Source organism: Microtus ochrogaster, linkage group LG3 (assembly GCF_000317375.1).
Source record: "Microtus ochrogaster isolate Prairie Vole_2 linkage group LG3, MicOch1.0, whole genome shotgun sequence".
Lineage (NCBI taxonomy): Eukaryota > Metazoa > Chordata > Mammalia > Rodentia > Cricetidae > Microtus > Microtus ochrogaster.
Window position 1 is genome coordinate 28,594,018 of NC_022029.1, and position 26,605 is coordinate 28,620,622.

Consider the following 26,605-nt stretch of genomic DNA (forward strand, 5'->3'; position numbering starts at 1 on the left):
TCCTTTGTTTTTTATACTGATTTGGTATGCCGTGTGTGTTTTGTGTTGGGACTTATGGTACAACATCAAGGAAACAACCTGGGTTGTCATGAGAGGCAAAAATTGTGTACTAATCCCAGTGGCTCTGAGAGTTGAGGTCATGCTAGTTTCTGAAGAAACCTTGCAAGTTTGGCTGCTAACCTTAACCCTGGGGACACAAGAATACATTTGGTGCACCGTGATGTCTGGAACGTTCGGGATGGTCTTAATCACTAAAGCAAATGTTCCACATAAATGTGTATGCCAGTGTTTGCCAGAATACCCTTTAACCCCCTACTTTCTATGATTGGTAGGGACAGCAAAGCCTGGTGTATCCACGGTACCAAACACAACTCAAGCATCAACTCCTCCGCAGACCCAGACACCTCAGCAGAACCCTCCTCCACCTGTGCAGGCCACAACTCACCCCTTTCCTGCTGTCACCCCAGACCTCATTGTTCAGCCTCCTATCGTGACAGTGGTGCCTCCCCAGCCACTTCAGACGCCTCCACCAGTACCCCCCCAGCCACCACCCCCACCTGCTCCAGCTCCACAGCCTGTGCAGAGTCACCCGCCCATCATTGCAGCCACCCCACAGCCTGTGAAGGTGAGCATCCTGGGCATTGGTGAACTGCTGCCACCAGAGACGGGCTTGAAGGAGACAGGTAGCTTCCTTTAGTTGTTCCTTCTGTGGGCTCTGTGGTATTAAACAGGAAACCTCTTTAGTAGGTTCTGTGGCCCCTAAGGGAGCAAAAACTCAGTTTTGTGCCTTTCTGTTTCTGGCTGGTTCTGTCCAGGCTGTGAAAAACAATGGTACGACAGGGTCTCCGTGCAGTTACTTTAGGGCCTGTTTTGAGTGTTGGGAGCCTAGTCAGGGCTTGGTTTCAGAGGTGATCCTGAAGAGCAACTGTACTGGCCAGAGCCTCTGATTGAGCCTTTTGTGCCTGTGCTCATGGCAGACAAAGAAAGGGGTGAAGAGGAAAGCAGATACCACCACCCCCACCACCATCGACCCCATTCATGAGCCGCCCTCACTGGCCCCAGAGCCCAAGACCTCCAAGCTGGGTCCTCGGCGGGAGAGCAGCAGACCTGTGAAGCCCCCAAAGAAAGATGTACCGGACTCACAGCAGCACCCAGCACCAGAGAAGAGCAGCAAGATCTCTGAGCAACTCAAGTGCTGCAGTGGCATCCTCAAGGAGATGTTTGCCAAGAAACACGCTGCCTATGCCTGGCCCTTCTACAAGCCTGTGGATGTGGAGGCACTGGGTCTGCACGACTACTGTGACATCATTAAACATCCCATGGATATGAGCACAATCAAGGTTAGCCACCAGGCTCCTGGGATGGTGGGCAGAGAAGGATTCTCTCCTATACTTTGGGTGCTCTGGGTTTAGTGTGATGGGCAAGGCTTTGCTGTCTTCTATGTAGAAGACACAGCACCATCTACCAACATCTTTACCAAAATATTTTTTTCTTCCCTTTTTTCTTTTTGTTTTGTTTTTTTGATTTTTCGAGACAGGGTTCCTCCGTAGCTTTTGGTTCCTGTCCTGGAACTAGCTCTTGTAGACCAGGCTGTCTTTTTTCTTTTTAAATAATTGTTATTTTTTCTCTTAGAAGTAGAATAGTATTACTCAAATAGGAAACAATCTTGTGTTCCTTGAACCAAGTTCTGTTCTGTACCTTCAAAACAAGTACATACAAAATCAACTGGATCCAGTCTTTTTAATCTTCTCATCAGCTTTGCCATAATCTCTTCGGAGTTCTGTGTGTTCAATTTCCCTTTAGACCTTAGTGACCTCAGTAGAAAAGCTTGGTGCTAAGAGGTCATTTCCCAGCTCTGTGGCGTGACAGTCTTCTTGTCCCATAGTGAGAATTGGATTGACAATCTATTGTCTGGTCCCCCTCCCCCATACCCTAGCCAGGACCACTAAGAGGCTACCTTATTTCCACAAACATTACCACGTGGCATTGCACACACCACCCTCCTTTAGAACAGTAACAGACATGGCTAACTAGGATCCATCTTGTATTTCCAGTCTAAACTAGAGTCCCGTGAGTACAGAGATGCCCAGGAATTTGGTGCTGATGTCCGATTGATGTTCTCCAACTGCTACAAGTACAATCCCCCTGACCATGAAGTGGTAGCCATGGCTCGAAAACTCCAGGTGAGGCTCTGAGAAGGATAGGCCATACCTTATATGGGCCTAGGCAGATCGTAATTCTGTTATTTCACTCATAATATGCTGGGGGACTGGGGAGGAGGTTTGTTTTCTTGTTGTTTGCTTGTTTGCTTCTTTTCTTCTCCTTCCTTTGTTTCTTTCTTTTTTGAGATAGGATCTCTCTTATGTAGGCCTGACTGTCTTGGAATTCAATATAGACTAGACTGACATCAAACTAGCAGCACGTGCATGTGTTCCCCCCCCCCCCCAACAACAACATATGTAACAATTTAAGTAATGGCATATACACATTTTAAGTCAGGGTTGTTAAAACTAAAATAGGGTGGCTGGTTTTGTTTCCACTGAAAGTCCTTTCTCCCTTCTCCTTCATCTACAATCAGTTGCTCTGGTGTTGTGCCTGGCCCCAGTCTCTTCAAAATAGAAGAGACCTACCTGTCTTAAGTGGGCAGGGGCACTCCCAAATGTAGACATTGTGCCACAGTTGTATTCACATGTGAACCAGAGTAATGGCATATTTTCCCATCAGCTTTGGAAGCCTTCATTTGCCTTTTAGTTGCAAAGTGGCTGTTTATAGGTTGGTTTGTTTGGTCATAGATCCTAATGGATGTAGTTCCCATGCTCTATTCTTAAAGTTGACAATTCTGAAGAGTACACAAATTGCATTGAATGTATGAACTGCTTCCTCTTTTGTTTATGGACAGGGTCTTAAACTATCAGCAATCCTTTTGTATCAGCCTTCCCAGTGCTGGGATTATAGATGTGAGCCACTGTAGCTGGTTTTTCTTTCTTTTTCTCTTTCTCTTTCTCCTCAGCAACCTGGAGGAGGCTTTAAGTGGGTTAATGGTGGTTAAAATTGGAGAATAAAGGCAATATTTAATCCCTTTATAACCTGCCTTTTACTTATTGTTTTTAATTTTATTTTTATGTATGTGTCTGTGTATGCCATGTATATGGGTACCCACAGAGGCCAGAAGAGGACACCGGATGCCTTGGATTTGGAGTTAAAGGGAATTATGAACTGCCTGACATGGGTGCTGGGAACTGAACTTGAGACCTGTAAGGTGCAATCTTACTGAGCCATCTCTTCAGCCTCCAGACCTGCCTTTTTTTTTAAAGGAAACATATAAGATCATAATTCCCAGCCATTTCTTCCTTAGTGCATTGGTTGCTATTGCTCTCGGGTCAGTGGTCTGTAGGTTGAGCAACCTGCTGTTAAGAGACACAGGTATGTTGATTGTAGATCTCAAGGTTTCCTTAGGTCTTATAGCAATCTCTAGGTACTTCCAGGCCAGAGATGAGAATTTCCAAAGCTATTGGTGACTCATTGGTCTTTGTCACACAGAGACCATTTCATCCCCAGGATTCCCTGCCTCCCTACTTCTGTTGGCCTCACTACATGCTACATGATAGCAGTAGCATCTTCTCCTTTCACCAGAATTAAGACTCTTCAGCCATTTGGCTTCTGGTGATGGGTTGCCTTCGGTGCAGAGAATTTTCAGTTTGGAGGATTGGATTGTTGTTAGTGTTGAACTGGCTCTTAATTCAAATGCATGCTCAGGCTAGAAGGATTTTTTTGTTTTGTTTTGATTTGTTTTACATTTGTGTGTATAGGCATTTTAACTGCATGTCTGTGCAGGCCAGAAGGAGGGTAGCAGATTGAGTAGTCAGGAGTTGTAAGCTGTCAGTTACCTTGTGGATACTGGGGACCAAACCTAAATCCTCTGTAGGAACATCCAGTGCTTTTAACCACTCAGCTATCTCCGGTGCCTACAAAGTTGTTATCTTTAGTTTTGTTATTTCTGACTTGCACTGGGGTTTAGTGTTTCCTCACCAATTTGGTGCTAATCTGTCATTTATTAGGTTATAGAATTCAGGTTTTTTAGTTTTACTATAATTTAAAATTTTTATTTATTAGAGATTGTCTCACTGTATATCTCTGGCTAGCCCTACCTCTGCCTTTTGAGTGCTGGGATTAAAGATAATGCTCCACCGTATCTAGGTGACTGCTATTCTTAAACAGGTCCACCAAGTGGCAGTGTGCCTTCAGACTTGGACCTTAGGTCACCTCATCTCCCACACAGTTTCTTGAAGCCAGGGCCAAGATTTGATATCTGTGCTGTTTACTTGCCCCCTTTTAGGAAACTTGCAAAGCTCAAAAAACTCAAAGCCTAGAAAAATGCTACCTTGAACAACTTCATTTATTTCTTTGGTTTTTTGAGACAGGGTTTCTTTGTGTAGCTTTGGAGCCTGTCTTGGAATTGCTCTGTAGGTCAGGGTAGCCTTGAACTCACTAAGATCTGCTTGCCTTTGCCTCCTGAGTGCTGGGATTAAAGGTGTGCGCCACCTCCCCGCTTTGAACCTTTTTATTAAAGAGGGGAAAGAAAAAGGAATCACTGTATTATCTATCTAGCTTTCCTTTTTGGATCCCCCCCCGTTCTGGGACCTTGCCATTACTTCCATTTTGCAATTTCTACTTCTCTGAAGGGGGCCTTTTTTTCTTTTCTTTTTTTAAAGGACTGTGTGTGTGTGTCTGTCTGTGTGCTTATGCGCCTGTGTGCCTTTTTTTTTCTTGGTGAAGTTGTCCAAGTGTATCATTTTAACTCTCATTTTGATCACCAAGCTATTTGCCACGTATCAGCCTCAAGAGATGAGTTCTTCCTAGGCATTGACTTGATAACAAACTCAGCTTAGATGAGATGCCTATTCTCCAGAGGGTCTACTTGAGGCAGGGGTGGAGGTTCTTTGCCAATGTTTCTGAAAGTAGCATTATCTTTTGCCAGGGGAGTTTTTCTTCTGGAACACAGTTGTGTTTGTAGAATCTTTATGCTTTGTGTTTTTCTCTAAATGCCCTCATCTTAGAATGCTATAAATGGTTAGAAAGGGGCCCACAAAACTCACCCTTGCTTACCTTTTTAAGAGACACTGAAGGGATGAAACTGGAGAAATGACTAGGTGGTTAAGAGTGCTTTCTGTGCATCATGAGGACTAGAATTTGGATCTCAGAACCCACATAATAAACCAGGCATCCTGTGCATGCTTATAATCCCAATTCTGAGGGGAATGGAGACAGCAGGATAACTAACCCTTGCTAGCTTCTTACCCAAGAAAACATGAGCCCCATGTTCTGAGAAAGACTTTCTTAAGGAAATAGGTGAGTGACATAGGAAGACACCTGATGTCCTCTTCTGGTATACATAGGTGTGCACACACACTCCCTCTCCATAAGTATATATTCACACAGGCACTTACACTCCAACAAAATTTTTAAAAATGAGTATTGAGATCCACTTTGGTTTCTTAATTAGCTTGTGCTGCAAGAGTAGAATTTACTTGGAAAAGCAATATCCATCTACTTCATTTTTGGGTTTGTACCTACGTCTCTGACTTCTGGACTGGTTCATCTGAGACCATTTGGACAGACAACCTAGCATCTGAATTTGACTGAAAGGACTTTTATGCTTTTGTTTTTTTTTATATTAGATGGTTTCTCTTTGTAACCCTGGCTGTCCTGAAACTTGCTTTGTAGACCAAGATGACCACAAAGAGCTTCACCCGCCCCCCTTTTATCTTTCCATTATGCATCATGTACAGCTTGGGCTAGGTGAGGCTACTTAATATTCTAACATACACACAAAATACTAGACATGGAGTTTTAGGGGCAGGTTGCAACTGAGCCTACCTTGAGCCCAACAAGAGATCTGATGATTGTTATATTCCCGGTGAGTGCTATTGTTACTGCTCTTGAAACCATTGTCTTCCTGTCACTGCCCCATTACAGCCATCTATGTTCTCTTCTTGACCTGGGTGTTCTTCTGAGTGAGGTTCCACACATCTTTTCTAGTCCCTCCTAGTTCTTTCTGCTCCCTTGCTGTTTCCTCTTAGTACTGCTTTGTGTTCAGTGATGGTCCTGCTTTCCATTGTTCTCTTGGTTCCTTTAAGGTAGGAAGCTCTCAGCAAGGTCATCTTCCCATAGCTCTGTTTTCCTGATGCTTCTACCTCTAGTAGAGCAGGATTCCCACAAAAAGAAAAGGATGAGTCATATAACTGAACATGTTTTGGAAGCCAGTAGCTCTATTTCTGCTTGTTGCTGTTTTCTCACCTTGACCAGCTTCTTGTCATGTATTACTTGTTATTTGGACAAGTCAGAGCACTTAGAGAATGGAAGGAGCCTCAGCGTGCTGTCTACCCTGCTTGTGTCCATAACAGCCAGTTTTGAAAAAAGGGAAATTTCTCTATTGTAAAGGGTATTTCAAGGGCTCGAGAGATGGCTTAGAGGTTAAGAGTACTGGCTGCTCTTCCGGGGATCCTGAGTCCAATCCCCAGCAACCACATGGTAACTCACAACCATCTGTAAAATGATCTGGTGCCCTCCTCTGGCCTCAAGGCATGCATGGAGGCAAAATGTTGTATATATAAGTAATAAAGCTTTAATTAAAAAAAAAAAAGGAAGGGTAGATATAGATACAAGGCCTGATACAGCTTTTCCTTGTGTCTTCCCTGTGTTCTGGGAAGGAGAATTGGTCACTTCCCTTATAAAGTCCTGGCACTTCTCATTATATTGCTCTGTTCTGCTTGGCTTTAGACCTGGTCTTTTGTTTTTCATTCTTTTGAGACAGAGTGTCTCTGTACTTTGGAGACTGCCCTGGAACTCACTATATAGACCAGGCTAGCTTTGAACCCACAGAGGTCCACCTGTCTTTGCCTACCAAGTTCTGGGGTTAAAGGCACATGCTACCACTGCCCAGCCCTAGGCCCATCTTAATAGACACCCATGGCTCTAGCTACGTGCATGCGTATGTGTCTGTGTCGGGGGTTAGATTTTGGAAATAGGGTTTCTGTGTAGCCCTGACTGTCTTAAAATATACTTTGTAGACCAGCCTAGCTTCAAATTTAGAGTAAAAGATTTATGCTGCTACCACCGGACTGCTTTTTGAGGGGCCATAGCCTGTCTGTGTTAAAGATCCTGAGTAGTGGATTGAGCTTCTGCCACATAGCAAGTGTTTTGGGAATAGGAGTCTTAGTTGTTTCAATAAGGGACCTCTGCTTTGGTGTGACACCCCTTTCTTTCCTGGTCTTCTGTCTCGTCCAGGTCCAGTGCTGGTCCCCTCCTGTTTTATACATTTGTCCAGGGCTTTGCTCTAATTTATTTCTAATTAAGAAGTCATTGCATGCCTAATACTTGATCAGCTACACTTACACAGAACAGAATGCCAGATAAGACCTTACTATGGGAGGACGCCAAGCTTTGCATAATGGTATTGCAAATGTGAGAAACAGTACCATAGTTACATGGATACCTGCTGTAGAGGGCATCTTCTCCTAGATGCCTGTTTATGGAGCTTTCAGGACAGGTGTCTGGAAGGTTGAGTGTGTCGTGAGTTGTAGTAATAGTAGCGGTGGGGCTGCGTCCCCAGCACCCCGGCCGCCTGGCTAGCTTATGCCCCGAAATAACAACACACAAACTGTATTCTTTTAAACACTGCTTGGCCCATTATATCTAGCCTCTTCTCAGCCAACTCTCGCACCTGGACTAGCCCATTTCTAATAATCTATGTAGCATCAGTCTTACTGGGAAAGATTCTAGCCTATGTCCATCCTGGGTCAGAGCTTCATCGCGTGTGCCCAGGAGAGGGGAGCATGGCGTCTCTGCTCCAGAGAGCAGAGCTGTCGAGTCTGAGCTCACTTCCTCTTCCTCCCAGCATTCTGTTCTGTTTACTCCTCCCACCTATGTTTTAACCTATCAGGGCCAAGCAGTTTCTTTATTGCTTAACCAATGAAATCAACAGATTGATAATATGACACTCCCACATCACCGAGTTAAAACATTAACTTAGTACTTAGCCACCACATCTCTCAGCAGCAAATACACAGATGAACGCACATACTTGCTGTGGAATAATCATCCTTTACACTGTGACTATGTCATATGGTTGCCTTAATAAGCAACCAAACTCGTCAGTAGCTGAACAGGATAAAGTTAGGTAGGAAAGCCAAACCGAGAATGATAGGATGAGGAAGTGTGAAGTCATGGGAGTTGCCAGCCAGCCAAAGAAAAAGTCAGACACACAAAATGGGACAGAGATGAAAGCCACGAGTGTAGAGGCAGCACATAGATTAATAGAAATGGGTTAAGATGTAAGAGCTAGTTAGTAACAAGCCCGAGCTATTGGCTGAGCATTTGTAGTTAATGTAAGCCTCTGAGTGATTATTTGAAGAGCAGCTGCATGATAGGAAAACTCTGACTACACACACATCTTTTTGAAGCAGGGACACAGCAAAAGGAATGTTCCTTCAGTGTGAATTGCTACACTGATCATTTTATTTTATTCTTTGAAATTTTAATGTATTTTGACCTTAACATGCCCATCTCTTAATTCCTCCTAGATCTATCCTTCATTTTATTTCATTCTTAAAGATCTTTCTGGGAAGCCAGCCTTATTCTTTACATGTCTGTTCTGCAAGTCATTATTGAATTGACTGTGGAGTCCCCACTCGGGGGGGGGGGGTCTGCTATTTGGTTTGCTGCTTGACTTGATCCCTGTGAGCGAAAGCAGGGACTACTGCTCCATGAGTTGTATTATTACTCCATGTAACTCTCAGCTGGTCTTCAGAGTCTCTTGAAGTGAGTTGCTGTACCCAGAATCACTGGCTTCTCTTCTGATTGATTATTACCACACAAGGTACTCCTCCTTCCTAATACCTGTCATAAACATCCTATTCCACTCCCCAGCATTGCTGGAGGTGCCTGAGCCAAGGATTTGCATCTGCTCAATTAAGCATACATGGACCACTCTTGAGTTATAGCAGGGCAAATGCAGACATGTGCACTTTGCCATGAATGCTCAACTCAGAGCCTTTGCCAGTACTGTTTTCTCTCTTTGGGAAGGTAAGCAAGTGCTCCTGTCAGACTGCTACAGACCTGGCCTAGTGCTTACTGAGAACAAACTAATGTTCTCAGACTGGTCTTTCACCTGACCCTCTGTATATCCTCTAGGGAATGAATGCTCAGCCAGATCAGGACTGGTTGTAAAGCCTTGTGTGCTTGTGCACGTGTGCAGGGGTGGGACTATCCTATAATCTCTTATTTCTTGTTGATTTGGTTGAAGAGGCTCTAAAAGCTGAACATCCTCATAGGCATAGCTTTTCCTCCGTAGGATGTGTTTGAAATGCGATTTGCCAAGATGCCTGATGAGCCTGAAGAGCCAGTAGTTACAGTGTCCTCCCCTGCAGTGCCACCCCCTACAAAGGTTGTGGCCCCACCCTCATCTAGTGACAGCAGCAGTGATAGTTCCTCCGACAGTGACAGTTCCACTGATGATTCTGAGGAAGAGCGAGCCCAGCGGCTGGCTGAGCTCCAGGAGCAGGTAAGAGAACTTGTGGTTCTATGCCCCTGAGACCAGGGTAGTTTCTCAGAGGTTTCCAAAAGATGTTCTTGATTTTGCTTTTCCAAAGATTCCCTTGTGGCATTTCCTCTTAGTCAATAGAATGTTAATCCTGTAGAAATAATGAGCTGTGTGTTTAAATAGGACTCAGACATGATATTTTCTGGACACATGGGCTTCAGAATCCTGAAGCTGCCTGCCTACAGTAATCTTAATGTTTGCGTTGGTCATCATGCCCCAGTATTTCAGTAGAGGCTTTACCTAGCATTTTAGAAACCTTCTCCTCAGAAACATCCTGGGACTAAGATAGCTAGGAAATTTAACATCCTGGGACTAAGATAGCTAGGAAATTTAACATCTGTCAACTTGAGAAGCTCCTCTTTTAGAGATGTAGCAATCCTTGGAGATCAAGTAGTGGGTGGCCACTTTAGGGATCTCCTTATTTGGCAGGTCCACAGTAGCCTATCTTATGTTTCTCCCATGCCCACAGCCTGAAACCCAAGCGTACATTGTTTCCAGCTGTACTCCAGGGTTAGGTGGGTTAATTTGTCTTTGCAACAGGTTCCCACTGTAGCCCTGGCTGGCCTAGAACTTGTAGAGATCTACCTAGCTCTGCCTCCCAAGTGAAGGAAGGAGACTAAAGGCCTGGCCCAATCGTGATCTCGTTTGTTTGTTTATTTGCTTGCTCCACAGCTCAAAGCAGTGCATGAACAGCTTGCAGCCCTCTCACAGCCCCAGCAGAACAAACCAAAGAAAAAAGAGAAGGACAAGAAGGAAAAGAAAAAGGAAAAGCACAAAAAGAAAGAGGAAGTAGAGGAAAATAAGAAAAGCAAAGCCAAGGAACTTCCTCCAAAAAAGACAAAGAAAAATAACAGCAGCAACAGCAATGTGAGGTCTGTACTTCCCAATTTTTCTGTCTTTGGTAGTGGTGACCCCCAGAAACCCATGCATGGTAGGGACAAAGACCACTCTGTTAATGCAGCCACCAGTCCCAGTTGGTGCCCTGTCATAAGCACTTAGCTGTTATTTCTCCCTCTGCTTTTTTCCCTTCGTGAACTTTGGTAGCTCACTGTTTGAGGAGAGAGAGTACAAGTAGCCACCATGCAGCCATAACAGAACTTCAGCTCCCGACACCTGCTATGATTTCCTTCTGGTCTTTCTGATTGCTAGTAGCCTTAAATCCTCTTTCCAGTTGGGTGTGGGCAGTCAACCCCTACCCACCCACATACTTTGGAGGGATGTGTGCCCAGCTTCCTCAGGAGACCCATTCTTAACTGTCTGTATCATCCCTTCATAGCAAGAAGGAACCAGCACCCATGAAGAGCAAGCCCCCTCCCACATATGAATCAGAGGAAGAGGACAAGTGTAAGCCCATGTCCTATGAGGAGAAGAGGCAACTAAGTCTAGACATTAACAAACTTCCTGGTGAGAAGCTGGGCCGTGTAGTACATATCATCCAGTCAAGGGAGCCATCACTCAAGAACTCCAACCCTGATGAGATTGAGATTGACTTTGAGACTCTGAAACCGTCCACACTGCGAGAGTTAGAACGCTACGTCACCTCTTGTTTGCGGAAGAAAAGAAAACCTCAAGGTATACTTGGGAACTCTCTGTATAGGGATCCTTTCCGTGGAAACCCTTAGTTAGCCCTCTTCCAGCTTAGCACTCTACACTTGAAACACCACTTGCTCATCCACCCCCACATATATGAATTCTATACCTTTGCCATAGAAACCCCAAGAATGATACCACACTGGATCCTGGGTTGTCAGTTCTTTTCTGGACCTCTTTGGTGGTTTGCTGAAGCCTTCTTGAACCTGTCTTGACAGCAGCTGTTTACTTCTCTGTTAGCCAGCCATACAGTCTTTTCCAGAAGTGACCTCCCACCTCTGTTGAGGTGAGGCCAGGAGGAAAGGGGTGCCTGGAATTCCCAGGAATGTGTGATTATGTTAGTTCAGTACCCAGCCCCACTTTTGCAAGTACAACTGATGTTCACTTCATCCCTACTACTAGCCTTCCATTTTATGCATGCTTCACATTGGCATATGCCTTTCCCTCTTAGTGCTAGAGGGTTTAGCTTGGGATATCTGTCAAAGTATTTTTATACTGTTTTCTTAGTCCTTAGAACTTTGCTCTGGATCTGCTGTTTAGTGACATTATTTGGACTTCACTCATAAAACTAATCAGGAAGGCTCGGAGAACCCTTGAGCTCTTTGCATGTTTTGCTGTGCTTTGGACATAATACCCTATATGAAGAATGCCTATTTACCCAAGGCTAGTAGTATATTCTATGAAGAAATTACTGCTCTGCTTGGTCTTCTGAATCCATGAGAAACCATTCAGAGGGTATTATAAGAGATTTATTGAAATTACAGCACAAGCTTTGTTTTAGCTAGTGTGTAGTAGGCTACCAATGAGAACAGTGTGTGGCTCTCGGGGTCTGTACTGGTAGAAGCTGTCAGGACCAGTCTATAAGCCTATGGGGAATGTGCTTCCCACTGATCCTTCCTCTGGACAGTGGGGGTGTGCTGTGGCTAGCAGCAGCTGCCTGGGCGGGTATCCTTTCTGATACAAGTCTATTATTTGGGTTACAGCTGAAAAAGTTGATGTGATTGCTGGTTCTTCCAAGATGAAGGGCTTCTCATCTTCTGAGTCGGAGAGCACCAGCGAATCCAGCTCCTCTGACAGTGAAGACTCTGAAACAGGTTAGTTGACTCCTGCTTAAATATGTTATCAAACTACCCTACTCGTCCCTCATAGTAGTCCTTTGTCCAGGTTGTTCAAGAGCTCAGAGTTGGAGGTCTCTGAGAACTGCCTGGGCCCTGCTGGCTACCCATTCACCATATTCTCACTGCAGGGTTAGCAAGACACCCTGTATAGCAGCAATTTCTTCTTTCCATGAGAGTAGAGGGCAGATCTGAGGACTGTAGGTGTTAGGGTCCCAACCAACCTTGGTGTGGAATGCTCCTATTCCCTTTCAATATTCTGGCATCATAGTTGGCATGGAAGCAATTTTGGCCACATTGTAGCAGAGAGTAGAGTCAAGTCACCTGCATCTGGCAGCCTGCATGATCAGTCAGCTTTGAGCCCTGGGCTCTAAACTCTGGGAATTGCCATTTTCTTTTCTACAGTGTGCTCAGTGCTGTTTTGTGTTGGCTGTTCCTTCCCAGCTCTGCTCTATCTGTGCACTAGAACATGTATGTCTTGCTCTTCTCATGGCCCTTTCTTGTGTACTTTGGGCCTGTACAAGAGTGTTCAGTTCCTGTGTTCTTTCTGAGCAGCAGCTGCAGAGCTGGAGGTAGGAGCAGGTGGTAATGATGGGAACAAGTTGTTTTCCCAGATGTACACTTTTTCTTCATTGTTCCCAGAGGAGCAGGTGCTGACATAGGCTTCAAAGGAAAGATAGGGGGAAAGGCATGGTGTATACCTGCGTTGCCTGACACATGGCTTGTGTGAGTGGGGTTACCTCCTGGCAGGTCAGGTTCCATCAGCTGAGCAGAGATAAATTACAGTCCACCTCGGAACCAGCCCTAGGATCTTAATGTGCTGGTGTGTGTGAGGTTTATAGTGGGAAGTGGGTCTCTGGGCTAAACGGCTCTTGTCAGTCAGTATTCCATGGATCCCTCACTTGTGGAATAATGACCTGATTGTGTCAAGGTCCCTTACAACAGCTAGGATTGAACTCTGTTGCTCTAAGTTATTTGCACAGGTCCACCTCTGCCCAAAGAAATTGGGAGTTAAGGGGAAAAGGTATTTTTTGTGGGTCATGGAGTAGACTGGGACCTTTCCAGGGACAGTTTTCTGTACTGCCTTGTTTTTAATTTGCAGTGTAATTACTGAGGAAATGTAATCCATTACATTGGTTGTTCTGCATTTGTTCAACTCAGACTGCAGAAGTTACCACATGCAAAGTGACTGACCTCAGAGCCTCTCCCCAATTATTCTTTCCCATTTTCATTCTAACCTAAACACTGGCCTTGCTTCCTTGTGAACCACCAGCAGGGGGAGCTGCACCCTAGCCTGCTGGGAAGCACTGGCTCTGAGCCACTTTCGGCTTGAACTGGGGCCACCGCCTTCAGTAGGGTGAATGGGGTGAATGAATGTATTCTTGGGGCTCCATTAGCATTCTTGGTGGCCACTGACTTTTCACTTTCATTGCCAGCCAAGCTTCAGATTTGCCTTTACTCTGGATTTTTTTGTGCTTCCTGTATTTTCTAGATCATTCCTCCTAAGATTTTGCAGCCTTTTCTAAGAATCTAAGTAATCAAAAGGCAATCACAGAGACTGATCCTGACATGCTGAATAGCTTGGCTTATCTTTGGGATATTAGGGAACTCTGACCCCTCACACAAACAAATGTTTGAGCTACTCTCTCCATAGCCCTCATCTTTAGATAGAAGTCCTCCTATGGTCCCACACAAGTGCTGTGCTCCTGTCTTTCCTGATGGCTGCCACGATGACATTTCCAGAAGCTTTCTGCTACTGTTAAAGAGAGAAGATTTTTTTTTTTCAGCCCGCCTCCTCCCTTAAGTAGAAAGCTTGTGCAACAAGTAATCCGAGAGTCCTGGGAACAGCTGTCCTGGCGGGAAGGAGAGTGAGATTTAAAGTGATGGAGCTATTAACTGGCAGACTTTAGGCTGTGGCCGTCTAACGCTTACCATTTGTTTGGCTGCCTGGGCTAAGCACCTCCCTCTTTGCAGATGATGCCCTTCCCACTTTTGTTTTGCTTACTAGCTCTCTTTTGTCTTCATTTAGGCCACTGGTATTGCCAGTGGAGCAGTAGATTTTTATTTCCTGCTGTGAGCAGAGTGCTATGTTGTGGGGTTGTTGGTACTACTATTTAGGAAGGACCTGTTGAGCTTTTGTTACAGATCCCCAGATAGGACATACAAACACATACAAGGACATAGACACACACCAGTAAATGTCACACCAGTGAAACAAAGCTTTTGTTTCCTCATGTCGCACAGACACTGCACTTTGTGGGATGTGGAATACAGGATGGGCAGATCTTCTAGCAGCTGATTCATGGGTCTGGGGAGCCCAGCAACCCCAACTTCTCTAACAAGTTACTGGTAATTCTACCTTGACAGGAGAGTAGGGCAGAGGTGGAATAGACACTGAAAGTGTTTTCCTTTGGCCTTTTGGGCTTAGTTTATGTCTTCCTTGTTCTTCATGTTTCTATTTAAATTTAAGCTAAAATTTCTCAAAGGGCCTATTTTTGTCACACAAACACTAAGGGTCAGTTCTACAGGCATGACTCACTGACATGAATCATGTAGAGAAACTGAAGAGAATTATTTGTAGGGGAACCTTTCTACCATTACAAGGTATACAGGATCATACCACTCTGCAGATGAGTGGGTGGGATGCTTTGCTAGACGAATTTCAGCCACCATGTATGCCCTTATGTTCTGTAGCAGCACCAGTGATCGTCTTGACACTTCCTTGAGCCCAGCTGTTTGTTGTTGGGTTGTTTTTTATTGTTATGTTTTTATTGAGCTTTGATTCTAGCTTGAGTCTGGAACTGCTCAGGGGTTCAGTGTTAGAACAAGCAGAATAAGGCCCAGTTGCCACCTCCCTCCCTCCCAACTTCTAGGAAGTCTTCAGACCTAGGCTGGGCAAGCCGGAACAAGACACTGTGGCTCTCCCTTTTCCATTACTCTCCCAGCTGTGGCCATGCAATCACCAGCATAGGATCAGATCAGCTGTCATGTGGGGTAAGGGATGTCCTAAGATTCTTTTTCAGTTCTCTATTGCTGATACCTGGTTCTTCTCACGTATCTTCCACGGGTGTTTATGGGCTTGGGTAGCTACATAGTATGTATATATATATATACCTCTTTGGTGCCACCTCCGGACTGCACCTCAGCTGCCTGGGGTGGAATGGATTTGGATAGGAATAGTGAAAAGGCTCTGGGACTGTGGATTGTTCATGCAAGAGTACAGTCCAGCTATTTTAGTCTTACTTCCTTTTCCCAGGATTGGAGCAAGTGGGTGTTCCTTAATAGCTCCAGGGTAAAGAGGAATGCATGGTGTTTTGGAAAGGCTGGAGCTGGGAAGTGCAGACAGAGGCCATGAGACACTCTTGGGGCTTTGATCAGGAAGCCAACCTCAGCTCCCTGGTCCCAGGATCTTTGAGGGACTCCTTCCAGTCCTGTTTCAGGGATATGTTGATCCTGCTGCCAAAATGTGGCAGTTGCTTCAGAAAGGGGTAAGGACCCTCAAAATTGGGAATTGTGCAGAGCCAGGTGAGACATCTAGAAGTCTAGGAGTTACAGTTTGGAGGGATTGGGGCTTCCCCGGGGTGAGGGCCAGCCTTGTGGAATGTGGCCTACAGTAAGAGGCTGAGTGGGCGGGTTTTTCCCAGGCATGTTCTGGGACTAGGGATTGTTACATCCATAATTCCAGCAGAGGCGCCACTCTGCTACGTGTGGGAACCAGTCCAGGCCCCTCTCTGGAGCAGAAGCCATATTGGATGGAAAAGACAAGGCCTTTTCTCTGGCCTCTCCCACCCCTCAACAATTGTTATGTCACCAGTTCCTCTTTATAGTTTCTGGTTTTGTTTTGTGGATATGGTAGTAGAAGAGATGACTTTGCTCTTTGCCTTCTTCAGTGGGAAATGTTATAATGCAGTGCTCCCTCCTTTGTTGGGACCTTTTCTTCCCTAACCACACTATGTGGAAAGGTTGGTTAGCTGACGCTTGGTGATTTTGATATACCTGGCTGGTAAGAGACAACTCAGGGGCACCTCTTACATTTTAATGGGACATTAGGAGTAAAGAAAATACCAGTGCGCTCAGGCAGGGCACATATGGAACTCATTAAGAGAAACAGTTGTTCTGTTGAGAAGTGCAGACAGGCTTCAGGCAATTTTAGAGACTTCTATATATACTATGGCCTTTGTGTATGCAAATTTATCCATCCCTGCTGAAGCAGGCCAGGCAGGGATGGGACTCTTGGTTTCCAATAAGGTTCTCCTGTGCCCTTTCAGTCACTAGGGCACAGAAGCTGGCTCAGTCTGCAATTCTTCTGTTCTTGTAACTTGAACGGTACATTCCACACCATTCTCTCACACTGGTTTCTTTCTCCCTCTACGTAGGTCCTGCCTAATCATTGGACACGGACTCTTAATAAAACGGTCTTCAGTTCCAGATTCCTTCCCAGCAAGCTATAGCTTAAGTCCATTTTCTTCAGTGAAAGGGACAGAACTCCATCAAGTTATGGAATTGCTCAGAGCCCTGGGCCTGTCCCCCTGGGGTGGATTAGTCATGTTCAGCAGCATACACGTAGTCTCACCTTCAGGAAGGCTGCCTGCCTGGCCTGCTGCCTGGGCCTCTCTGTACAAAGACTGACTGGCTGTCCAGCCCAGCTTCCCTGGTCATCTGGGGTCCTCTGGGTGGGTGGCATCTCCTTGAGGGTGATAATAATCCCCCTCTATGCATACGTGTGGTGCTGCTCTGTGTGTGAAGCCTGATTGCAGTGTGTTTTCTCTCGTCATCCCTTCCCTCTTTTTTTTTCTCAGACTCCAAACCTTGTAGTGACTTTAGCCCAGGAAAGATATAATTCATCCTGAGGATGAACATCTTGACCTCTGTGGGGCCTTTAGAGGCCAGCTGGTTTCCCAAAGGCTATTTAGGTCCACTCTGGCTGACTTGATGAGGTGGAGACTGTGACCAGCTTTAGTTTACCCATTGCCTCCTGAAGTCTCCATTGTTTCCATAGAGCACTAAAAGTTAAATGGTCTGGTGGGCATTTCCCCAAGTTCTTTGGTCTTTTCTCCTCAAGTCACCTAAGAAAAATACCTTCAAGGCTGCTGATAAGGGACATGCAAGGCCCATCAGGCCCCACTTCCAAGCCCAGCCAGGCTCTGGGAAGTGGGCAAGAAGGATATCACGGCTACTTGTGAGCTGACTGCAGGGCTTCTCCAAGTTCTGTTGTCACCCATGTCATTATCCAGCACCATCTTCATCTTCCTATAATGATAGCATTATATCATCCAAACCTTTACAGAGACAAACCAAAGTAGGCTGATTTTTTTTTTTTTTTTTTTTTTTTTGCGGAGGGGTGTCCTCCTTAAAAGACAAGTATTGGCCCTGACCATTTTTTACTCACAAATCTCGCATCTTAGCAGAAAACTGCCCAATATTAAAAGGTGCCCCCCAAGGAATTGCATCTGCATTTTAGCAGGTTCTTTCTGTCCTTTTCTCTTTTAAAATGTGCTTTTACATACTTCTGAGAAGACTGACACATTGGAGCCTGCCTTTTCCTAGGGCTTAAAGCAGGCTGAGGTGGTGCTATGCCTTTTCCCAGGTTCCAGAATCCTTGGGTTGCTTGCTGCCCTATACCTGATATGGCCTTTGGGTCTCAGGCTCCCTAGAACATCCAATGGCTCCTCAGTGATACTGCTGAGTTCATAGGCCATTCCAAGTCCTCTGTGTCTAGCTTCAAGTTAGCTTCTTTTGCCAAACAGACTATTTTGAGCTGCCCTTTGGCCTGTGCGTGACGTGTTCCCAGTGAACTTGGCTTGACTGGGATTGGGGGGGGGGGAGGCTTCTTGCCCAGAGATTCCCACAGGACAGTTGGGAAGCTGTTGGCATTATCTTTCTGGGAAGATTTTGCTATCTTGGACCAAATGATAACCTACATTCCCACAGTATTTTGGCTATGTGCTGCCCCTGCCCTTACCCAAACCCTCTATACACAGGGCAATTTGTCCTTTATATTCTTTACTGTCCAGAATATCTCTGGCTATGTGGGCCTTATGTGTGACAGGAACACTCAGGACCTGTTGAACTTGAAAGATGTTTAGACTATCAATTATACTTGGTGACCTGGGTACACTGCAGCCAGAAAGGACAGCATCCCACCTACTTTTCTTTGTTCCTAGTTTTCTGTTCCTGGGCATTGGGAGGTACCCTTGGGAGGGCCTTAGCGTACCAACTGCCTGTGGGGTCCTGATGGGAGCCATCCAGGACAGTAGAGGTCTCTTCTCTGCCCCATATTGCCCTTGCCCTGCCCTTAAACCTTTGTCTCCTTTATTCAAGTGGGGCTGGGCTGGGGTGGAAGAAATCAGTGTTTGAAATCAGATTTTACAAGATCGTTTTACTTTGTACTATGCCATCCTAATGTAAAGATGGAATTTGTGTTGGAGTTTTAAGATTGTTATGGAATAAAGATCACATAGTATTTGAGGCCATCTCCATGTAACTCCTTCTAGAGAGTTTTGTGTGTGTGTGTCTGGGGCTGGTGTGTCATAAGCTGTATGCTTACTGTCTTGTCTTCTTACTGGCAACCCAACACAAGCATTGGGCCCCAGGGGCTTCATGGGAGCCTCACAATATGCCACTTCTCTAGTTCCGCCTAGGCTCGGGGGAAGAGGGGCTGCCTTGTGCCTTCTCTTCCAGTCTGAAGATGAGCTCCAGAATATTCTTGTGACCTTTACAATGCAACTGGCATGCTTCCTAGAACCCGTGTATCCAACCGCTCTTGCTCCTAAGCCTGGTCTTGTGGACCTCTGCTCATAATATATGAGGCATGTGGTGAGGGGTTGGAGCCATTGTCCCTTTAGTGTAAGTGGGCAAACAATGCTTTGTTCAATGTTACCAGACAACAGGCAGAGCCTCTCTCCTTCCTAAATAGCTCACATTCAGTTTAGCATCTGGGTAGCACCTCTAGTGCTTTCCCAGGTCACACTTGACACAGTGGTTCAGCTTTATTGACTAGCTTCTCTATGCTGAGATTCCCTCAAGAGTGTACTCGCTTTTGTTTTGAGCAACGTTCCTCCCAATCAAGCCCCTTTCTCTTCCCCTGCCCACTCCACCTTTTTACCCTGGAAGTGCTAATAAAGGAGCCTGTCCACTCACTGACTGTCCCAGCCTTCCCCCCACCCCCAATACTGAGTTATCAGCTGTGTCCCCTGCCATACAAATCCTTCTGAGTGAGGTGTCCAACCTTCTCTGCTTCCATACTCAAAGCAACCAAATGTCCTGATTCTATAAATCTTCCCAGCAACCCCCTTTAAAATCTCTTCCCTGTAAGAGTTTCTTACCAAGTTTCTTCTTCTGACCCAAGGAGAGCCCTGCTTCCTGGCATCAAGATAGGGGTTTCCTTGTGCTAGGTGTCCTTACTTGCTGCCCTTTGCCATTTGTATGAAGACATAGTTTTGGCTGCTAGGGTCTTTCTGTGTCTTGTCAATCCTGCATGGAGCGGCAAACTTGGGCATAAGGTCCTATCTTAACTCCTGCTGGTAACATGCTACACAGCAGGGGCCATGCCCTGCGCAGTAGCTCGACACAGCTATGAACAGAGAGGTAACCTCGACGCTAGCAGTAAGAACTAGTGCTCTGACAAGGTGTTTGGGGTAAGCCATAGCAAAGAAACAAATCATTCTTTCGTGACAGAATCTGAAAAGCTCTCTACTATGGACCCAGACTCCAACCTGGTATAATTGTATTGTTTGCTAGCCCAGAAGCACTGGCCAAGGTGTTGATCCCTCTCCTGGAGTATTCTGCTGGTAAACGTTTCTTATTACAAAGTCTAAGGTAGTGACAGAGGTATGCACCTAGATTTTTAACAAGCCTCCACAAAGACAGACACATTCACAAACCTGAAGCACCAGGTTTAGCCTCTTGAAGAGCCTGGGCACATTAACTGTTCCAGAGAAGGGACATGACTGATAATCAGAGAAAGGGGGTCAATGCCATCTATTTGGCAGTGAGCACCTACCCTGTTTGTTCATGGTCGTTCTGCGGAGGCCATCCTGTTCCTTATTCCCAAAAGGTGAAACTTTCTGTGTTCTCACTCTACAGAAATTTCCTTGCCCACCCTGTGGCTCTGATCAGGTCATGCCCCATGCCAGTATCACTGATCTTTCTCAGGTCCCGCTTGAACACTCTGAGGAAAGACCTCAGTGAACCATCTACAAGAGTTCCTAAATTGTTGTTTCAGCTGTGTGGCCCTGAATGGTTGTCCTCGCTTTTTGGAGTGTTGTTCGCAACTGTCCAATACATGGGTCATTGCAAACATCCCGACTCATTGCAAAACATAGCAGGTTATACATAGTCTAGAGTGTGCTGACACTACTACCCAAGGTCTAATTCATGAAATGGGGAAGTGTAAGGTAAGGTCTCTATAATTCAGATTCTGACATAGCCAGGGCCTTGGCTATTTCTGGTGCCTGTAGTCTGGAGCTTACTGAGGCATTTTCCAGGCATAGTTCCTTGGGAAAACCATGGAGAGGTGGATAGGTGACACATCCATCCTGATGGCCCAATGCAATCCAGCCTTTGTCCTGAGTGTCCTGTATTCTTGTCCTCTTCTTTATCCAAGGCCAATCCATGATTACTTCCCCAGAGTTTCACTACCTTGTCTTCTCTCTGCAGAGATGGCACCCAAGTCAAAAAAGAAGGGACACCCTGGGAGGGACCAAAAAAAGGTATGTGCTTTAGGTGTTAGATGACCCTCTCAGCTGAAAGGATGCTGTGGATCTGACCCTGACTATTTTCTCATGTCTGACATCAACCTGTGTATCTTTTTGTGTGCCTACAGCATCATCACCATCACCATCCACAGATGCAGACAGCCCCAGCTCCTGTGCCCCAGCAGCCACCCCCGCCTCCCCAGCAGCCTCCTCCACCCCCACCTCCACAGCAGCAACAGCAACCCCCACCTCCACCTCCGCCGCCCTCCATGCCCCAGCAGACTGCCCCAGCGATGAAGTCCTCGCCCCCACCCTTCATCACTGCCCAGGTACCCGTCCTGGAACCACAGCTACCAGGCAGTGTGTTTGACCCTATTGGCCACTTCACCCAGCCCATCTTGCACCTGCCGCAGCCGGAGCTGCCACCTCATCTGCCCCAGCCGCCTGAGCACAGCACTCCACCCCATCTCAACCAGCATACCGTAGTTTCTCCTCCAGGTGAGCCATGGCCATCTCCCCCTTTGCCACCTTGGTTCTACCACATCATTATCAGGTATTCTAGGCTCCCTGTTAGCATCAACAATCAAGTCAATTGCTTCTCTGGGACCTGACTGGCATGTCAGAAGATTGTAGTTATGGGGTCCAGGCATTATGTTAGAAAAGATTGGACTTGTCTGCAGCTCTTGGTTTAGGGCATGGAGGAGACATTCGTTCTCAATAGTTTACTGTAGAACATGGATGGGGTAGAGAAATTTGCTTAACATGTTGGCATACTGATAAACGTCTGTGAATAGGTATCAAAGACCTACAGTGAAGCTTGAAGGTCTGTGCAGGGAACTAGAGGAAGGGTCAGGACAGGATGACTGCAAGGAGCCTGCTCCAATTGGAGGAAAAACAGAAAGAGGTCACCATAGTCTAAACAAGGTCGGGACAGAGCAGAAAAGACAGTTCAGAATCAGATAGATAACTAAGGCCTCACTTCCATATTTTTTGTCATTCCAGCTTTGCACAATGCGCTGCCCCAGCAACCATCTCGGCCTAGCAACCGAGCTGCTGCTCTGCCCCCAAAGCCTACCCGACCCCCAGCTGTATCCCCTGCCCTGGCCCAGCCCTCCCTACTCCCACAGCCACCTATGGCTCAGCCCCCACAAGTGCTGCTGGAAGATGAAGAGCCACCTGCCCCACCCCTCACCTCAATGCAGATGCAGTTATACCTACAGCAGCTGCAGAAGGTGCAGCCCCCCACACCACTACTCCCTTCTGTGAAGGTGCAGTCCCAACCCCCACCGCCTTTGCCACCCCCACCCCACCCTTCTGTTCAGCAGCAGCAGCTCCAGCAACAGCCTCCACCACCCCCACCTCCCCAGCCCCAACCACCACCCCAGCAACAGCACCAGCCCCCACCACGGCCAGTTCACTTGCCATCCATGCCCTTTTCTGCTCACATCCAGCAACCCCCGCCACCCCCAGGCCAGCAGCCTACTCACCCACCCCCAGGCCAGCAGCCACCTCCAACACAGCCTGCTAAGCCCCAGCAAGTCATCCAGCATCACCCTTCCCCCCGGCACCACAAGTCAGACCCCTACTCAGCTGGTAAGTGGCCTATTTTTGTACTCGGAGTCTGGAGGTGGGCCTGGTAATTTATTCTAGCAATGTGGTGTTTCTGGCTTCAGAGCCAAACTTTGTAGCACTGTGTAGTTGGGAATATCACTGTCCCTGCTTTGTGTTTATCAGGTTGTCTTGCTCACAAGCAGGGATAGCCCAGACAAAGACCTTTCTTAACCTTACTCCTACTAAGTGGAAGCCAGGATCTACCCATTTAAGGTTAGGATAGGTTTCTTAGAGATGACCATGAGGTGGGTAGAAGCTAATTTGGTGAACAGGCTGGGAATCAGGCTCTTTTCTGAGCCCTGAAGACCCAGGTGGCATTGCATGGACCATGTTGGTGAATATGCTTGGGACTCGGGAACCATGCCTCTCTCCAGCCTAGTGCAGACTTCCCATTCTTCAACAGTGTTGCTTAGGCCATACCTTTCACCCTTCTTTTTTGTTTGTTTGCTTTTTAAAGACAGTTTCTCTGTGGAGCCCTGGCTTGGCTGTCTTGGAACTTGATCTGTAGACCAGACTAGCCTTGAACTCACACAGATCTATCTGCCTGTCTGCCTCCTGAGTGCGAGTGTGTGGGCCACCACCTCAGGGCTTCTCATTCTCGGGACACTTGACTTTCAAATGCTGGTAACCAAAATTCCCTGGCCATCTCTGGTTGGAAAAGGTTCCAGTAAAGTTTGAGCTATAGAATGGCGTACCTGGACTCACGAGGCACTATACATTTACAATGTGGTCTTAGGGTTGAGTTAAATTGAGCAGCAAAGCAGGATTGTGACCTCTCCTAGACTCAACACAAGCTGCCAGGTGGCAAGTGAATTACTCCATGCCCTGAGCTGGGAGCAGCTGTTAGTTCTCTCTGGGAAAAGTAGAGTTGGACATGCCACCCATGCAGCTATGCTGTTACTACCCTGTGCAAGGAAGCTGATGAACAGGCGGCAGAAAAGTCGGCCAGTTCTGCACAGAACAGCCTCCGTCCACTTTCTCTTAGCGTCCTCAGGGCCCCACCCATGCTCCTGTAACCTAGGCACATAAGGAACCATATGGGTTGGAACCTAGCGGACAGCTCTGGGATTAAAAACCAAATTGTCAGAAACATTCAGTTGGATACCCAGCCAATTTCCCAACACCATCCCTGAACTGCTAAGCCAGCTCTCCAAAGCCACCAACAAAACCCTAGACCAAAGCCTTCTGTACAGGTCAGCCTCACAAAGTTCTTTTTTTTTTTTTTTTAATTATGTATACAATATTCTTCCTGCGTGTATGCCTGAAGGCCAGAAGAGGGCACCAGACCTCATTACAGATGGTTGTGAGCTACCATGTGGTTGCTGGGAATTGAACTCAGGACCTTTGGAAGAGCAGGCAATGCTCTTAACCACTGAGCCATCTCTCCAGCCCCTCACGAAGTGTTCTTGACAACACTGCCACAGGTGAACTACGGACAAGTGGAGCCAGGGTGCTAGTTTCCAAGGGAGCTCTGACAAGCTGAAAAGTCACCCTACTAGACTTTGGTGCTAGCACAACAGTGTAGCCAAGAGTCTGCCACATAGGTGATGTTATGGTCTGCTTTAGGTCTGCCAAATTGGACACCTTAGACTGGAGGAGAGAGAGGGTGAGATATCGGAGGATCTAAGGATTCCTGTGCTAGTATAGTAGCTTAGAAGTGGAACCTGGAGGACTAGTCTGGGCTGTAGCTAACTGGGTTATAACAGGTGGCAAGGCCCCTTTCTAGCTGGGATGTATGTGGAGATGAAGCTATGTGGGAATGACTGAGATTCAGCTTCTCCAGTTCCCAGACTCTGGCTCACTAAACTAGCTCAGTTTCCTCATTGGTACAGCTGAGTGTCAGAACTACATGTTCTGAATTTCCTTTGCTAGCATAGAGCTCCCTAGCACTCCTAACCTGTGCCAGGTATTTAGGTGGCCACCTTAACACCTGTTGCTTAGATGTGGGTAGTAGACTGACTGTGAGCTCTGGGACCTGTTGTACTTGCTTTGCCCAGGTAGAGGTCAGCCCAAGTTTTTCTACATTCTGTAGGGTGAGCTTGCAAACAGCATTGGGGGAAGACCACCTTCACCCCAGGGCCTGGGCTCTGTTTCCTCTGCAGCCACACATACTATAGGGGCCAAAGTGCATTATCTGTTTGAGTCTTTAGAATTTGTTTATCTCCCTTGTAGAGCCCAGGTTAACTTTAGAGCCTTCTGGGGGCTTTTAAAAAGCTCTGGCATGCAGATGCCACATGAGATCTAATGTGTTGGGTTATGTGTTTAACGAAGCTTCCTGGGTAATGCTGAGGTGCAGAAGAATCAAACCTTGGGACTTAGCACCTTAGGACTACAGAAAAGCTTTTGGGCATCCAACTTAGGCCATAAACAGGCTCCACATTTTGGGACTAGGGATCCTCATTCCCTCAAGGTAGGGTGGTCATGTTCTTACCAGGTATAATGTTCTTATCAGGTATAATACTGTGAGTCTCCAAGCTTGTTTGGGCCACATGATAGACTATGAATAGCCTGGCCTTTCCTCAAGGCACAAGTGGCTCAGGGCTAATGGCCTGTATACTAGCCCCAACACAGTTCTTGTCTTGTTTCCTAGGTCACCTTCGTGAAGCCCCCTCTCCGCTTATGATACATTCCCCTCAGATGCCACAGTTCCAGAGCCTGACTCATCAGTCTCCACCCCAGCAAAGTGTCCAGCCTAAGAAGCAGGTAAAGGGCAGAGCTGAGCCACAGCCCCCAGGGCCAGTCATGGGCCGAGGCCAGGGATGCCCACCTGCCTCACCGGCTGCCGTGCCTATGCTGTCCCAGGAGCTGCGCCCACCCTCAGTCGTCCAGCCCCAGCCCCTGGTGGTAGTAAAAGAGGAGAAGATTCATTCACCAATCATCCGCAGCGAGCCTTTCAGCACCTCACTGCGACCAGAGCCCCCCAAGCACCCAGAGAACATCAAGGCCCCAGGCCACCTGCCCCAGCGTGAGTGTCCTCCCTGCCTGCACATGAGACTTGGGCCCCAGACCCATGTTGGTGATGACCTATACGCCATGAGCCACACCTTTCAGGTGGCCCAGACCCACATATCGTTTGTAAATTCTAGGGCCTGAGATGAAACCTGTAGATGTGGGGAGGCCTGTGATCCGGCCCCCAGAGCAGACTGCACCCCCACCAGGGGCCCCTGACAAAGACAAACAGAAACAGGAGCCAAAAACACCAGTGGCACCCAAAAAGGTAAGGATAGTAGTACTCTGAGGTACTCATCTCATTGAAATAATTTTGGTGGGCATAAGCTTCCTGTCATATCCTGTGCAACAGGTCCTTACCTGGCACCTGATCTCTGCCTCTATAGGACCTGAAAATCAAGAACATGGGCTCCTGGGCCAGTCTGGTACAGAAGCATCCAACCACCCCATCCTCCACAGCCAAGTCCTCAAGTGACAGCTTCGAGCATTTCCGCCGTGCTGCTCGAGAGAAGGAGGAGCGGGAAAAGGCCCTGAAGGCTCAGGCTGAGCATGCGGAGAAGGAGAAGGAGCGGCTGAGGCAGGAGCGTATGAGGTGGGCTGGGGTCCATGCAGGGCACTGGGGCTCCCAGGGCCATACTGGGCTCCAGGCTGACCTGGGGCCCCGCTCTGCCCAGGAGCCGAGAGGATGAAGATGCGCTGGAACAGGCACGTCGAGCCCATGAGGAGGCACGACGCCGCCAGGAGCAGCAGCAGCAGCAGCAGAGACAGGAGCAGCAGCAGCAGCAGCAGCAGCAGGCAGCTGCTGTGGCTGCCGCCGCCGCCCCCCAAGCCCAGAGTTCTCAGCCCCAGTCTATGCTGGACCAGCAGAGGGAATTGGCTCGAAAACGAGAGCAGGAGCGGAGGCGCAGGGAGGCAGTGAGTAGGGGAACCTGGTGGGAACTTTGGGCAGGAGTCCACCTTGAAGATCCTGGGATAAAGGTTGTCATAGGACCTAGGGAGGGAAGGATGGGCAGTGAGCCCAGGCCGGTTGCAGTATACCTGGC

The 26,605-nt window shown here is 47.1% G+C and overlaps 1 protein-coding gene across 5 annotated transcripts in view; it reads left to right on the forward strand.

The window, feature by feature from the left end:
- Brd4 (bromodomain containing 4) overlaps positions 1-26,605 on the forward strand; it is a 77,243-nt gene that overhangs the window by 47,785 nt on the left and 2,853 nt on the right. For 2 of the 5 annotated variants that reach the window (XM_013351330.2, XM_013351331.2), the window contains exons 5-18: positions 333-625; positions 978-1,340; positions 2,055-2,183; positions 9,353-9,562; positions 10,274-10,473; positions 10,878-11,173; positions 12,175-12,285; positions 20,965-21,017; positions 21,131-21,500; positions 22,005-22,595; positions 25,204-25,578; positions 25,700-25,830; positions 25,949-26,154; positions 26,237-26,477. In XM_013351330.2, the coding sequence (XP_013206784.1) occupies positions 333-625; positions 978-1,340; positions 2,055-2,183; positions 9,353-9,562; positions 10,274-10,473; positions 10,878-11,173; positions 12,175-12,285; positions 20,965-21,017; positions 21,131-21,500; positions 22,005-22,595; positions 25,204-25,578; positions 25,700-25,830; positions 25,949-26,154; positions 26,237-26,477 (3,569 nt within the window). Of the gene's footprint in view, positions 1-332; positions 626-977; positions 1,341-2,054; positions 2,184-9,352; positions 9,563-10,273; positions 10,474-10,877; positions 11,174-12,174; positions 12,291-20,964; positions 21,018-21,128; positions 21,501-22,004; positions 22,596-25,203; positions 25,579-25,699; positions 25,831-25,948; positions 26,155-26,236; positions 26,478-26,605 lie in introns of those variants that run through there. The other 3 variants (XM_005360704.3, XM_026785874.1, XM_013351332.2) reach the window with 3 other exon arrangements.